The 15,942-nt window shown below is 42.7% G+C and overlaps 1 protein-coding gene across 3 annotated transcripts in view; it reads left to right on the forward strand.

Annotated features, from left to right (window-relative positions):
• PDE10A (phosphodiesterase 10A) overlaps positions 1 to 15,942 on the forward strand; it is a 748,737-nt gene that overhangs the window by 334,141 nt on the left and 398,654 nt on the right. For all 3 annotated transcript variants that reach the window (XM_029594115.1, XM_029594117.1, XM_029594116.1), the window contains one exon: positions 6,739 to 6,767. In XM_029594115.1, the coding sequence (XP_029449975.1) occupies positions 6,739 to 6,767 (29 nt within the window). The remainder of the gene's footprint in view (positions 1 to 6,738; positions 6,768 to 15,942) is intronic.

The raw sequence follows: 15,942 nt of genomic DNA on the forward strand, positions 1-15,942 counted from the left end.
AGCCTGTGAGGGAGTCAGTTGGACTGTTAGATGATCGAGGGGTTAAAGGGACACTTAGAGAAGATAAGGCCATCGCGGAAAGATTAAATGATTTCTTTGCTTCGGTGTTTACTGAAGAGGATGTTGGGGAGGTACCCGTAATGGAAAAGGTTTTCATGGGTAATGATTCAGGTGGACTGAATCAAATCACTGTGAACCTAGAAGATGTGGTAGATCTGATTGACAAACTGAAGAGTAGTAAATCACCTGGACTGGATGGTATACACCCCAGAGTTCTGAAGGAACTAAAAAAATGAAATTTCAGACCTATTAGTAAAAATTTGTAACCTACCATTAAAATCGTCCATTGTACCTGAAGACTGGAGGATAGCAAATGTAACCCCAATATTTAAAAAGGGCTCCAGGGGCGATCCGGGAAACTACAGACCGGTTAGCCTGACTTCAGTGCCAGGAAAAATAATGGAAAGTGTTCTAAACATCAAAATCACAGAACATATAGAAAGACATGGTTTAATGAAACAAAGTCAGCATGGCTTTACCCAGGGCAAGTCTTGCCTCACAAATCTGCTTCACTTTTTTGAAGGAGTTAATAAACATGTGCATAAAGGTGAACCGGTAGATATAGTATACTTGGATTTTCAGAAGGCATTTGACAAAGTTCCTCATGAGAGGCTTCTAGGAAAAGTAAAAAGTCATGGGATAGGTAGCGATGTCCTTTCATGGATTGCAAACTGGCTAGAAGACAGGAAACAGAGAGTAGGATTAAATGGACAATTTTCTCAGTGGAAGGGAGTGGACAGTGGAGTGCCTCAGGGATCTGTATTGGGACCCTTACTTTTTCAATATATTTATAAATGATCTGGAAAGAAATACGACGAGTGAGATAATCAAATTTGCAGATGACACAAAATTGTTCAGAGTAGTTAAATCTCAGGCAGATTGTGATAAATTGCAGGAAGACCTTATGAGACTGGAAAATTGGGCATCCAAATGGCAGATTAAATTTAATGTGGATAAGTGCAAGGTGATGCATATAGGGAAAAATAACCCATGCTATAATTATACAATGTTGGGTTCCATATTAGGTGCTACAACCCAAGAAAGAGATCTAGGTGTCATAGTGGATAACACATTGAAATCGTCGGTTCAGTGTACTGCGGCAGTCAAAAAAGCAAACAATGTTGGGAATTATTAGAAAGGGAATGGTGAATAAAACAGAAAATGTCATAATGCCTCTGTAACACTCCATGGTGAGACCGCACCTTGAATACTGTGTACAATTCTGGTCGCCGCATCTCAAAAAAGATATAATTGCGATGGAGAAGGTACAGAGAAGGGCTACCAAAATGATAAGGGGAATGAAACAGCTCCCCTATGATGAAAGACTAAAGAGGTTAGGACTTTTCAGCTTGGAGAAGAGACGAGTGAGGGGGGATATGATAGAGGTGTTTAAAATCATGAGAGGTCTAGAACGGGTAGATGTGAATCGGTTATTTACTCTTTCGGATAGTAGAAAGACTAGGGCACTCCATGAAGTTAGCATGGGGCACATTTAAAACTAATCGGAGAAAGTTCTTTTTTACTCAACGCACAATTAAACTCTGGAATTTGTTGCCAGAGGATGTGGTTAGTGCAGTTAGTGTAGCTGTGTTTAAAAAAGGATTGGATAAGTTCTTGGAGGAGAAGTCCATTACCTGCTATTAAGTTCACTTAGAGAATAGCCACTGCCATTAGCAACGGTAACATGGAATAGACTTAGTTTTTGGGTACTTGCCAGGTTCTTATGGCCTGGATTGGCCACTGTTGGAAACAGGATGCTGGGCTTGATGGACCCTTGGTCTAACCCAGTCTGGCATTTTCTTATGTTCTTATGTGCGCACGCCAGGTAGCTCGCGCACATGTATGCCACGTGCACATGTTATAAAATCTACCCCAATAGGATTAAATGGTCATTTTTCCAAATGGGCAGAGGGACCAGCAGAGCCAGTGCAAGGGTATTAGATGCCCTAGTGAACATTCAACCTCATGCTCTGCCACTTACTCACCTGCCTATCAGAAGCAGCTTGGGCACAGCATCCGCCTCACTCACCCCACTCAGCATCCATTTCTCACCCTCTGCCAAGTCCTGCATCCCCCACCCTTTGGCCACTGTCCACAGTGCCCAGCATTTTTTTGCTCTGTCTCCCTGTCCAACATCTCTATGCTCTTCTTCTCTTCCCCAGCATTTTCTTCATTCTGTTCATCACGCCCTGCTTAGCACAGCAGCATCATTCCAATCTCTTTGCCCCTTTTTTACAGTGTCCTGCATTCTATCTCTCCACCCACCTATCTGACCAGAATTCTCTTTCTCTCTCTCACTCCTTCTCTCCACCCCACCTTTATCTGCCCACAGCTCCCTGATCCAGCCAGCTTCCTCTCTTTCTGAAAGGTCAGCTGGGCCCCGTGCACAGCTGGCCAGGATAATGAAGGCCCAGGCTCGCTTCGGGAGCCGGGTAAAACGGGGGGGGGGGGGGGGGGGGGGAGCACATAAGGGAGGCAGTTCGGTCAGTCAGGGGGAAGTAACGGAGGGCGTGGAGTAGGGAGGAGGGGTAGGCAAGGCACGGCTGCGGTGTTGGCAGGCTGTAATTGGCGGGGGAGCTTAGAGGGGGATCTTGGGGGGGCGGAGTCTCGGGGCAGGGCGGCGTTGGTTTCACTTCTCCGCGACTGCCCTGAGAGCCGGTCGACCGTTTTCCCTCCCACCCACCCTTTTCTTATTTGTTTGGTTTGTAATTGTTGTTTACTTGCTTGTCGCAGCTGGCGGATGGCCCGAGCCGGTACAGCTTGTATAGCATAATGAGTAAGATGGCATTATGTGGTAATTAATGAATGGTAGACAACTGGGATAGTTGTCGGATGTGGATTCCTTGCTGGCATACAGCGGGAGTCCCATGGTCTGGCTCCTTGCTCGTCAGTGGCGGGAGTCCCCTGGCCTGGCTCCTTGCTCGTCAGCGGCGGGGGCCGCCGGGTTGGCTCCTTGCTGGCAGGTGGCGGGGGCCGGAACCCGGGAAAGGTCGAGGAACGAGCCGTGTGGCTGGCGGGGGATCGTCCTGCTAGAGGAGTGGCGGACGATGGTCGGAGATGTTGTTAAATTGTTATGTTAATTCAATGGCTCGGACCTCCAAGTTATTAAAGCTGCGGCCCAGTTAACCCAAAGCATGTTGTCAGTTGCATTTATTCAAAGTGTGAAAGGGGGTGGTTGCGAACGAGTGATGTCCTGGATGCCTGCATTATCCTTCCCCCCTCCTCCATCTACCTAGCATCCATCTCCTTCTCTCTTGTGGTTCTGTGCCTTAATCATGATTAGACAGCACCTGGAGATTATTGCCACCTCCCAAAATGTTGGCACCCTAGGCGATGGCCTTATTTGCTTATTGAAAGAACCAGCCCTGGGGACCAATGTTTAAAATATTCATTAATGACCTGTAAAAGGAAACAAAGAGTGAGGTGGTCAAATCTACAGATGACAAAAATTATTCAAAATGGTTGAAACACAAGCTGACTTTGAGGAATTACAGAAGGGCTGAGACTGGTAAAGGCATCTAAAGGCAGGTCACATTTTATGTGAACAAGCACAAAGTAATGCACATAAGAAAATCTATTTATTTACATGAAGTTCTAAAATAAACCCACATTATATCTACAGAATGCTATGTTCCATATTATTTTACCACTTAGCAAATGCATTTCGGAGCCATTGTGAACAATATGTAGAAATCTTCAGCTCAGTGTATGGCAGTAGCTAAAAAAAGCAAATGAAATGCTAGGAATTATTTAGAAAAGAATAGAGATTAAAACAGGGAATATTGTAATCACTCCTGTATTGATTTATGATGAGACCGCACCTTGAATATTGTGTGCAGTTTTGATCGCCTCCATCTTAAAAAAAGATATAACAGAACTAGAAAAGCTACAGAGAAGAGCAGCAAAAGTAATAAACGGGGTGAAATGGTTCTTTTATAAAGAGAGTTTTTTTTAATACGGTAAGGCTCATTAAGTTGGAGAAGAGATAACTCCGAGGAGGCATGATAAAGGTGTACAAAATCCTAAGAGGTGTAAAACAAATTGATAGGAAATGGTTATTTACTCTTTCCCATACCTCCAGGGCTAAGGGACCACTCCATGAAACTAATAGTAAATTCAAAATTAATTCTAGAAAGTTTTTTTTTTTTCAACCAGCTCATAATAAAATTAAGGAATTTGCTGCCAGAGAATGAGGTCAGAGCTAGCAATTTAGCCGAGTTTAAAAAAGGTTTGGACAAGTTTCCAGAGAACAGGTCTATTAACTATTATTGAGCTGGATTGCCTTAAGTGCCTCCACCTCCTGCTTCTGGGAGTGAGCAACATGGAAAGAGTTTGATGGGTTTTGATGGGCATTTCTAAACGACTTCCCTGGCCACTTTCAGAGACAGGATGCTGGGCTTGATAAACCATTGGTTTGACCCAGCATGGCACTTGTTATGTTCTGAAGGCCTTAGGTGTGATTGGAGAGAGGAAAGTTTCTCCTTGTTTTCATTTTATTATAACTCAAGCACTGATTAACAGTGAAATGAGTTTTAAACCATTTAAAATATACTCCATTGTGGAAGTAATTTCCGAAATTAATCACTTGGAATCTGTCAGCCATACCCTGTTGCATTACACGCTTCCGGAAGATGCTAGTGTGTACAAATGCTAATTGCTGAAAAGGAGGAATTGATTAACAATTCAAGCCGATGTTGTTAAAAATAGAAAATGCAGCATACTAGGGAATTCTTAAGAAGCACTGGACCATCTGACACATGCATAGCTCATCTACACTGTGACTTCCATTACGTCAAAGGCACTCAGAACCTTGTGGCAATTCTCCCTTCAGGGTTTGACAATATTTTATTGTGATAATTACTGATAATTGTGCAAGGTGCAATTCCATAAGGCATTTTTTTTTTCTGAAAGACTTTCTTGGCCATGGACATTTGATACTTTTAGGTTCAGGTCTCTCTATGCTGATAGAGACACATTAATTTTTGACTCTCAGTTCTTTTGTTCCCTTCATGCTACTGGATAGGAAAGTTTACAGTGAGTGATAGTTAGGTCTCCTTGAGGCTCCCTTTCTCAGCACGTTATCCAAAGCTGGAATATTTAGGGTTGGGCCACTTATTCTTCCTGAGTTTGTTATTTGAAGCTTGCACCATATTAAGATTTGCTTCAGATTAGGTACTTGCTGTAAACCTAGAACTGGAGAAGCAGGAATATTTGTATTTTCAAGCAACAAGATCCTTCATTTTTGCATTGGCCTGAAGAAAGGAGAATGGCTTTTGAAAGCTAGTAATAAATATATTATTTTTTATTGGACTATCTCCTACTTCTTATTTGTTGACTTTTATATCTCAATCAAAAGAAGACTATTAAGGAAACTACATTAGTTTATTCATCAATAACTAAAAACTGATCACTACTTGAATCTGAATAAGCTGTCAAAACTGCATTAAGTATCCCTAGAAAATGTAGTAACTGAATGAATGCACCAGGAGTAGGCCGCTCCGGTCCTGGAGTGCCACAAATGGGTCTGGCTTTCAGGATATCCATAATGAATATGCATGAGATATATCTACATACCGTGGAAGCAGTATATGCAAAAATACCTCATGCATATTCATTGCGGATATCCTGAGAACCTGATCTATTTGTGGCCCTCCAGGACCGAAATTGCCTACCTTTGGAATACACAAAACTAGGGCTGCATGATCATGATGTTGACATTGATGATATGGAGTTGCACTGACCACACTTCAAGCTCCCTATACACAATAACCTTATCAAGATGAGTCAGTGACCAACAGCGCCCTGGGTGATGACAAGGAAGCTACAGCAAATAGAACTAAGTATAATTCAGGAGATGATCAGATGTATATATTACCTTCATCTGTTAGTTTTTGGGCTAAATTGACAAATGCTTGGCAGTTCTGCTTATGTGGGGGTTTGTATTTGCTGATGTTTTTGAGGAAATTGATGTTCCCTATTAATGGATTGTATTAGCTGTTTGCAGTGTTCACTGATATTTTATTTTATGATTGTATGTGTATATGGTTTTTATTTTATGCGATTTGCACTTTTGTTCTTACTTGCTGGGAACAATATTTTTTGGATCTATACACAAGAAGTCAAAATAAATAAATAGCTTAATGGAATTATGCCTGGGGGAAAAAAAGAGATCCATTTTAAATGTTTACCAAGGCATGAGGAAATAAGTAATGTATCTGTTTGAAACAAATGGTTGAATCTGGTTAGTGCCTTAACTGGTATGCAGATAAGTTTATTGTACATTGAATGAAATCATTACATAATATCACATATTTTTAGCAACTTTCCTTTAAATTTGTAAAGGATGATTCTGCAAGCCCATTAAGGATCAAGTATACTAAACTTTTTCTCACAGATACAAAATGGGAATAAAAAAATGTAGTACATCTGGACCTTATAGTTTTAAGAGTACTTTTACTTCAGTTTTGAGTTATGAGAGCTATTTAATTTTGTGGTTCTCATGTATGTAAATAAACAAGTGGCATATCTTGGTTACGACCACAGCAGTGTTAGTGACAGTACTACTTCAGTGCAAAGCCAGAGGGATTTTGTGTCATCTTATTGAAAGAGTATAGCGTATTCTGCTTTCATTCCAGAACCTTCCAACAATGGCTAATTGTTTGTTTTGTTTCCTCACAGATGATTCGACTCCTAAGGAAGTCAGCAGGGTAAGTACCTCAAACAGTTCTCTCCCTATCAGAGAAAGCTAATGGTCTCTATGGATGGTGCTGTACACTTGAGATGCTTCTTACTGTCTCCAATCTGTGTAACAGTTCATTCCCCTGAATGAATCAAACCTCCAGAGGAATACTTACTGGATCTAATTGCCAAATTTCAGGGCAATTAAAGAAAATGTTTTATGTTTGATTGTAATCTGTTGACGCTTTGCTTTTAAACCAGTAAGGTCATTGAGTTCATGCGGGGACTGTGTTGATAACCGAAAAGAAAAACAGGATGATTGGTGCAGCTTTGAGTCTTTGTGACTGTTAGTACCAAGAGAAGGTGTAGAAGTGATATGGGAAATCCATTCAACTGAAAACATGATGCAATGCTTTGGAGTTTGTGGTGATAGCAGCAGAGATGCTCATGACCCTGCTAAAAAAAAAAAAAAAAGAAAAGTGTTTTTAGTGATGTGCCTGAGAATACAAAGTACAATAAATAAGAACTCTTCTATAAACTCACCACCATAATGTGCAAAGGCCTATAAGGACATTCCCTACAACTGAAGGAGGCTCAGATATTGTGGCGGCATGCCTGACACCAACATTCTGGAGGAATCTGTGGAGGCCATATGGCAATAATTCAAAGAGCAAATCCCACACTGGCCATTAAGGAAGAGTGTTGGGGAGTAGAAATAGGTACCAAATATATTAGTACGGTAAATAAGTATAAAACAGCTCTTCTTCTTTACATTGTCAGTGGCAGGATTGTTGCTGCTTCGCTTATATTCAGTAAGTCCGATACCCAGCACGGTCCTGGAGGGGTTTGGTTTTCAGGGTATTCATAGTGACTAGGCATGAGTTAAATCTGTAAACACTGGGCCACTGACTCATTTCACGCAGGCTACCTTTTCAAGATAGGTACAACCCTAAACTGAATTTGAACCAGTGACCTTGAGGTGAAAGGCTCAGTATTGCTGTGAAAATTCCTTTAAGCCATCCAGTCCACAACAATTTTTAAAAGATACAGGGTGTGTATTACTGTTTGTACTCTGTGCTATTGAAAAATTGTAGTGAGCCCACTCCCTCCCTTCCTCTCACCCCCTCCCCCCCCCCCCCAAGAAAAAAAAAAAGAATTTGAATGTCTTGGGTTCTAGCCCAGTATTTTCCAGCCCTCTCCTGGAGGCACACCTGAGCAGTCTGGTTTTCAGGATAGCAACCATGAATATGCATGTGACAGAGTTGAATTCCCTGGGTGTCTACTGTATGCAAATTTTATCTCATGCACATTCATTATGGGTATCCTAAAAACCAGACCAGTTAAGAGTATCTCCAGGAGAGGACTGGGAAACACCGGTCTAGCACCCCAAAGATTTTCATAGGTGTGGACGTGGAGAAAACCCATAATGAATCTGGCCTTCAAGGGTTTTTGGAACTTTAATTTCATTCAGGCCGATTCAGTAAAGTCCGCGGGAGAGTGGACGAATGCCCGCTCTCCTGGCGCGCGCACCGGCGAGTGGCCGGTGCGCGCGATTCAGTATTTAAATTAGGTGGTGCGGTAGAAATAGGCAAAAGGAGGCACTAGGGACACTAGCACGTCCCTAGCGCCTCTTTTTAGACAGGAGCGGCGGCTGTCAGCAGGTTTGACAGCCGACGCTTCAATTTTGCCAGCGTTGGTTCTCGAGCCGGATGCCGGCAAAATTGAGCGTCCAGTTTTCGATCTGACAGCCACAGGCCCATTTAAAATTTTTTTTTTCTTTTTTTTAACTTTTTTTACTCTTCAGGACCTCCGACTTAATATCGCCATGATATTAAGTCGGAGGGTGCCCAGAAAAGCAGTTTTTACTGCTTTTCTGTGCACTTTCCCAGTGCCGGCAGAAACTAGCGCCTACCTTTCGTAAAGTAAAATGTGTGGCTTGGCTGCACATTTTACTTTCTGTATCCCGTGCGCATATTAATAGGGCCACAACATGCATTTGCATGTTTAGGGCGCTATTAGGTGCCGCGGGTTGGTCGCGCGTTTTCCTCCCCTTACTGAATTAAGGGGTAAGGGAAAACGCGCGTCCAAGGGCAGGTTAACAGTGCGCTCCGTCGGAGCGCACTGTACTGTATCGGCCTGATTGTGTGTGAGGCTTCGGAGTCCTTTGTGATTTCTAAAGTAACACTGGATAAAATCCAGGTGGCGCTGACGTATACTGCACTAATAATGCCATCTGGCAGCAAAATTGAAATTTACAGTAAATGAGAGGTTAGGGGTGGGTTGGGGGAGGTAATGACCTTTACTTTCAGTTTTTATTGTATTTTTCCTGGGAATTTCAATGTTACAACAAAAAAACAAAAAGCATTGGAAAAATGACTTTGTTATAACATGCAAGAGAGAAATCAGTGGAAAAGTCATTTTTACAGTGATTATTTTTGTTACAACAGTGAACACCCCCCCCCCCCGCCCCGAAAATAAAATAATATAACTGAAAATGAAGGTCCCCAAATATGTGTAAATATTTTCCCCCAATCTGGTTAGCACACTATACCCATTGGTCCTGAGTCTATCTGCTACATGATAGGAAAGTAAATATTCTCTCCCAATCTGGTTAAGGTAAAAGCGGAGCTCCAGTTAATGAGTTAGTTGGACTCAGAGAAGATGCTAGTGAGATGCATCAACTATGAACTGCCTCAAACATTCCCAGTTGGAAGCTGGGCCCATGACAGATCCCAGCAGAGGAATTGTCAGAAAGTGGCCTGTCGACCAGCATTATCTGAGGGCAGAGCTAATCCGCCTTTATAGGGAGCTCTAGTTGGAAATCTAGTTTCAGTTGTGCAGCAGGTGGTTTTATAGAAGCAGTGCTTTCTGCAATATTCTTAAAAGTAATTTGTTCTACAGAACAAATTAAGAGGCTGATATTCAGCATTACTTAGCCAGAGAATAACAACCTATCCAGCTAAATGCTGAATATCCGGCTGAGATCAGCAGTTGCCATTTACCTGGATAAGAAGTGGGTGGGATGTGGATAGATTGGGGAGGAGCTACTTGTCTGGTTAATTTAGCTAGATACGTGCCAATATTGGATATACCCAGTAGGGATGTAAATCGTTTTTGAACGATTAAAATTATCGTCAGATAATTTTAAAATCGTCCAAAATCGTTAGAGTGCACAATACAATACAAATGCCCACGACTTATTGTCAGGGGCATTTGTATTGTATCGTTAAATAGGGGGTGGGAAAACCGGCACACCAAAAAAACCCTAACACCCACCCCGAACCTTTAAAACAAACCCCCACCCTCCCGAACCCCCCCAAAATGTTTTAAATGACCTGGGGTCCTGGCGCGATGATCCTGGCGCGATGTCCCACGGCTGCTGTGAAGAGAAATGGCTCCGGTGGCCCTTTGCCCTTATCATGTGACAGGGCAAAGGTAGCGCCGGCGCCATTTTGATTCCTAGCTCCCGACGTCATGCATCCAGGAGATCGCTCCCGGACCCCCGCTGGACCCCCAGGGACTTTTGGCCAGCTTGGGGGGGCCTCCTGACCCCCACAAGACTTGCCAAAAGTCCAGCGGGCGTCCAGGAACGACCTCCTAAACTCGAATCGTTTTGCCGTACAGCAAAATGGCGCCGACCGTACGGCATGGTCAGCGCCATTTTGCCGCACGGCAAAACGATTCGAGTTTAGGAGGTTGTTCCCGGACCCCCGCTGGACTTTTGGCAAGTCTTGTGGGGGTCAGGAAGCCCCCCCAAGCTGGCCAAAAGTCCCTGGGGGTCCAGCGGGGGTCCGGGAGCGATATCCTACGCTCCTGATGTCGGGGGACAAAAAAACAAAAATGGCGCCGGCGCTACCTTTGCCCTGCTGTCATATGACAGGGCAAAGGTAGCGCCGGCGCCATTTCTACAACGCACCGGAGGTCCGAGAGTAAAAGATCACACCGGGACCCCTCCCTCTGGACCCCAGGTAATTTAAGGCATTTGGGGGGGGGGGTTCAGGAGGGTGGGGGATTTATTTTATAGGGTCGGGGTGGGTTTTAGGGATGTTTTAGTGTGCCGGTTTTCCCGCCCTCCCCCGATTTTACGATTTACACAATATTTTAAAAAACAAAACCACGACGATAAGATTCCCTCCCCCCCAGCCGAAATCGATCGTTAAGATGATCGATCACACGATTCACATCTCTAATACCCAGTTAAATTAATCAGATAAGTTAGGCTTGCTCAATAGCAAGTCTAAAGTTAGCCAGACTTATCCAGCTAACTAACAACTTTTATAGGGATATTCAGCATAGCCATGCTGCTGAATAGCCCTTATAAGTTAACTGGATAAGACTTATCTGGATAAGTTTGATATCTACCCAAAAATTATTAAAATCGAGTTATTCATCTTTATTTCATATGTGATGGACAGCGGCGGATTCCCGAGGATGACCGGCCCGGGTATTCGCCGCCCAGGCCGGCCCAGGACACATCACATGGTCTGCCGAGCGCGGCTCTGTCACGGCCGTGCACGGCAGACCACGTGACTGGAGCAACCGGCCCACCGGGGGATGCCCGATCTCCCGATAGGCCAATTTGCCCCTGGTGATGGAACATAAGAACTGCCATATTGGATTAGATCAAGGGTCCATCAAGCACAGTATCATGTTTCCAATAGTGGCCAATCCAGATCACAAGTATCTGGCAGGATCCCAAATATAGATAGATTCCAAGTTGCTTATGCTCAGGGATAAGCAGTGGCTTTCCCTTAGTCTATCTGTTTAATAACAGCCTAGGAAATTTTCCTCCAGGAACTTGTCCAAACTGTTTTTTTTGTTTTTTTTTAATCAAGCTGTGTTAACTGCCTTAATCATATTCTTTGGCAATGTACTCCAGAGCTTAATTGTTCATTAGTGAAAAAGTATTATCTATGATTTGTTTTATATGTACTACTTACTAACTTCATGGAGTTTCCCCTAGTCTTTTGGAGGTACATATTCAAAAGCAAGTTATGGCATAGTCAGCTAGTTATCTAGCTAAGTTATAGCCGGATAAAAAGGAGCATTCTGGGTGAGATAAAGTTATGTGCAGATCTAAAATTAGCTGGCCTTATGTGACTGGATAACTTTATACTTAACCATTATATCTTCAGCAAAGTCACTATGACAGCACCGTTATTGTTACTGAGTTACTCCTCCCGCTGCTAGCGTCGTCTTCTCCCTTCCCCCAATACCCCTTTTTTATTGTAACTTTCCTGCAACTTGTTTTTGTTAAGGTTAAGGTTTCTTGTCACACTGAACCAAATCATGGTGTACCTAAGATATAGTAGGCTAGATTGACAAACTGAAAAGCAGCAAATCACCTGGATCAGATGGTATTCATTCCAGGGTTCTGAAAGAACTAAAAAATGAAATTTCAGACCTATTACAAGTGATTTGTAATCTATCATTAAAATCATGCGTTGTACCTGAAGACTGGAAGCTAGCTAGTATAACCCCGATATTTAAAAAGAGCTCCAGAGGTAATCGAAGAAACTATAAATTAATGGGCCTGACCTCAGTGACGGGAAAAATTGTGGAAACTATTATAAAGAATAAAATCACAGAACATATAGATAGACATGATTTAATGGGATACAGCCAGCATGGATTTACCCATGGGAAGTCTTGCCGCACAAATCTGCTACATTTTTTTGAAGGCATGAATAAATGTGGATAAAGGTGGATTTTCAGAAGACATTTGACAAAGTCTCTCATGAGAGGCTTCTAAGAAACCTAAAAGTCATAGGATAGGAGGCAATGTCCTATTGTGGATTGTAAACTGATTAAAGATGGAAACAGAGAGAGTAGCATAAAACGATCCTTTTTCACAGTGGAAAAAGGTAAACAATGGTGTGCCTCAGGGATCTGTACTTGGACTTGTGCTTTTTAATCTATCTATATTTATTTATTTATTTATTTATTTATTAACTTTTATTTACCGACATTCGTGAAACACATCATGCCGGTTTACATAGAACTCAATTGGGAGATACAGTATAACAATATAACAGTATGACATTGAAACAATAGGATGTTACTAAAACGAGAAGCTTATATAAATATATATATAAATATATAAATAAAAATGTAAATGTTCATTTGTTCAAAATCTTAAATCTCCGAAAGTTCTTCACAGATTGCTTTGAAATTTTGACACAACGTTGTATTCGATTTCGCACGTGTTTTTATATACTTATATTATATAGATGTCACACCTGTGACAGGTAAAAACATGCTTTTTGGGAAAAACAGCACCATCTGTTGGACGTAAAAGCAACACACGCTATCTACAATATAAATGGGCTCTGACCAACGGACCGCAAATGCGCAGTAGAGAGCAGATCTACCGCGCATGTGTGGCCCATAGAGCTCTGCGCTACGTGCTGGGTGTCACAGAGGGGAGGAGAAAAGGGCAGACAAGTCGCCGCTCTGAGAAATGGCTCAGCCCGTTCCTCCGGCTTAGTGTGCTGTAGCGGTCAAAAAAGCAAACAGAATGTTAGGAATTATTAGGAAGGGAATGGCAAATAAAATGGAGGATGTTATATTGCCTCTGTATTGTTCCATGGTGAGACCACACCTTGAATACTGTGTGCAGATCTGGTCGCCACATCTCAAAAAAGATATAGTTCCACTGGAGAAATACAGAGATGGGTGACCAAAATGATAAAGGACATAGAATGGCTCCCCTATGAGGAAAGGCTAAAGAGGTTAGGGCTGTTCAGCTTGGAGAAGAGATGGTTAAGGCAGGATATGATAGAGGTGTACAGAATCATGAAAGGACTTGAATGAGTAAATGTGAATCGGCTATTTACTCTTTTGGATAATTGAAGGACTAGGGGGCACTTCATGAAGTTAGCAAGTAGCACATTTAAAACAAATAAGAGACAATTCTTTTTCACTCAACGCACAGTTAAGCTCTGGAATTCATTGCCAGAGAATATGGTTAAGGCAGTTAGTGTAGCTGGGTTTAAAAAAAGTTTGGAGAATTTCTTGGAGAATTTCTTAAACTGCTATTAATCAATAGGGAATAGCCACTGCTTGTTGCCGGTATTAGTAGCATGGGATCTATTTAATGTTTGGGTACTTGTCAGGTACATGTTGTGACTTGGATTGGCCACTATTAGAGGAAACAGGATACTGGGATTGATGGACCCTTGGTCTGACCCAGTATGGCATATCTTATGTTCTTATGTTTGTTCTTATGTTATTTAATATGTCTGAGAAAATAAAAGGGAAGCCTAAGACTTGTAGCCACAGAAGCCTATTCAAAGATTAATAACAATCAAAACATTTGGCTTGTTGTTATTTTAAGGCCTGCACATATAATGCTGCTTTTTGACTGTCAATGAATGCAGCTTTGTAAAACCTAAATTCTTGCTGAAGTGGATCCCGGTAGGACTTGGTTGTGTACCACTACTGGACTGAATATCCCATGTGAATCACAAGCGAGAGAATATCTTCTCCATTGCTGATACTTTTCTATCTTGTATTCTAGCAATCTGTTCCCCTGTATTCTGTTCATTGCAGAGCCTCCTGAACAGCTTAATATAAGCAATGGTTTGTGATGATTCAGTGGCTCACCAGAAGCCTCTTATTGATTTTCACTTTATTATTTTTGCTCCCTGCTCCACTAACAAATACTTGATTACAGCGTGTATAGATGAATAAAGTGGTGTGGTTGCAGTTTTAGTCCACTTAGACATGTAAAAATAAAAGCTAGCAAACAAGCGGTAGAATTAGTTTTTTTTTATCAGTACTGACCTGGAGTTGACTCTCAGGAGCCCTTTTGCTAAATTTATGACCAAATTAAGTGGAACTGGTGAAAGCCCCTTGATAAGAAGCTAACTGTATATCATCGTATTTTCTTGGCCTATTTTAAATTGGGTTGACCCTTGTTTTCAAGAGTTGTACTGTGTTTATCAGGTTAATGCATCTAGAGTGCATAGAATTAGATTGAAATAAGATCTTAGAGGCGCTGACAGGAGGCTGAGGACTTCTACTGTTTTTGAAGAATTTCACAAGGTTTCAGTGCTTTGAATTGTTGGAGCCTGGTTCTTTTGAGTGTCCGTTTTAAAAGATGGTTTCTGAGTTCCTAGTGTACTCTAAACTGTGTGTATGTGGTTTAAGGTGGGAGTACGGTGATTATGGAAGGCGGTTAGACTCCGTGGCATGTTAATCAGTGGTCCATTCCAAAAGCCCTCCCTTTCCTGCTCGTCACCCTTCAGCAGCTTGGCAGTACCAAGCAAGCAAGGAAGAGTGGGCTACTTACGTAGAGATACTCAGGCATAGATGCAGATTCATGCACAGTGATAGTAAAACGTAGTAAGTGACGGCAGAATAAAAGGCAATCTGGCCAATCCAGTTTGCCCAGTTATTCTATCCTTTCCGGGCGTGTAGCCAGATGGACTCAGAATGAATGGGTATAGTATCCTCGTGCTAGCAGTTGAAGACGGATCTGACGTCAGCACGGGTGTATATATACCCCCACAGAAAGCGTAGCAACTTGGTAATTTCCGTCTCCAAAGCAGTTTGGAGTGCCTGCACGCTCGCTGAGCGTGCTTCCAATCTACTTTCTACCTAAAGTGGTTTCACAGTTTCATCTTAACCAAACCATATCCTTGCCTACCACGGCGGGTTTGAAGAAATATGAAGAAGGGCGTTTATTACACCATCTCGACATTGGCAGATTGCTGCCCAGATATCTGGAAATGACACAAGGAGTACGAAAGACGGACCATCTGTTCGTCCTGCACAGCGGGAATAGACAAGGGGAAGCGGCCTCTCGGCCCACCATCGCCCGCTGGATTAAAGAAGTTATCAGAGCAGTTTATGTGGAGGCCGGGAAGTCTCCGCCTCTACAGGTCAAGGTTCATTCTACCAGAGCACAAGCGGCATCCTGGGCGGAATCCAGGCTGCTGTCGCCTGCGGAAATATGTAAAGCGGCGACGTGGTCCTCCCTCCATACCTTCTCCAGGTTCTACCGTCTGGATGTCCAGGCCAGGGAGGACTCAGCATTTGCGAGGGCGGTCCTACATGGTCCTCAGGCAGCCTCCCGCCCGGGCTGGGAGTAAAGCTTTTGTACATCCCATTCGTTCTGAGTCCATCTAGCTACACGCCAGGAAATGTTGAGATTACTTACCTGATAATCTCCTTTTCCTTAGTGTAGACAGATGGACTCAG

Source organism: Rhinatrema bivittatum, chromosome 3 (assembly GCF_901001135.1).
Source record: "Rhinatrema bivittatum chromosome 3, aRhiBiv1.1, whole genome shotgun sequence".
Taxonomy (NCBI): Eukaryota; Metazoa; Chordata; class Amphibia; order Gymnophiona; family Rhinatrematidae; genus Rhinatrema; species Rhinatrema bivittatum.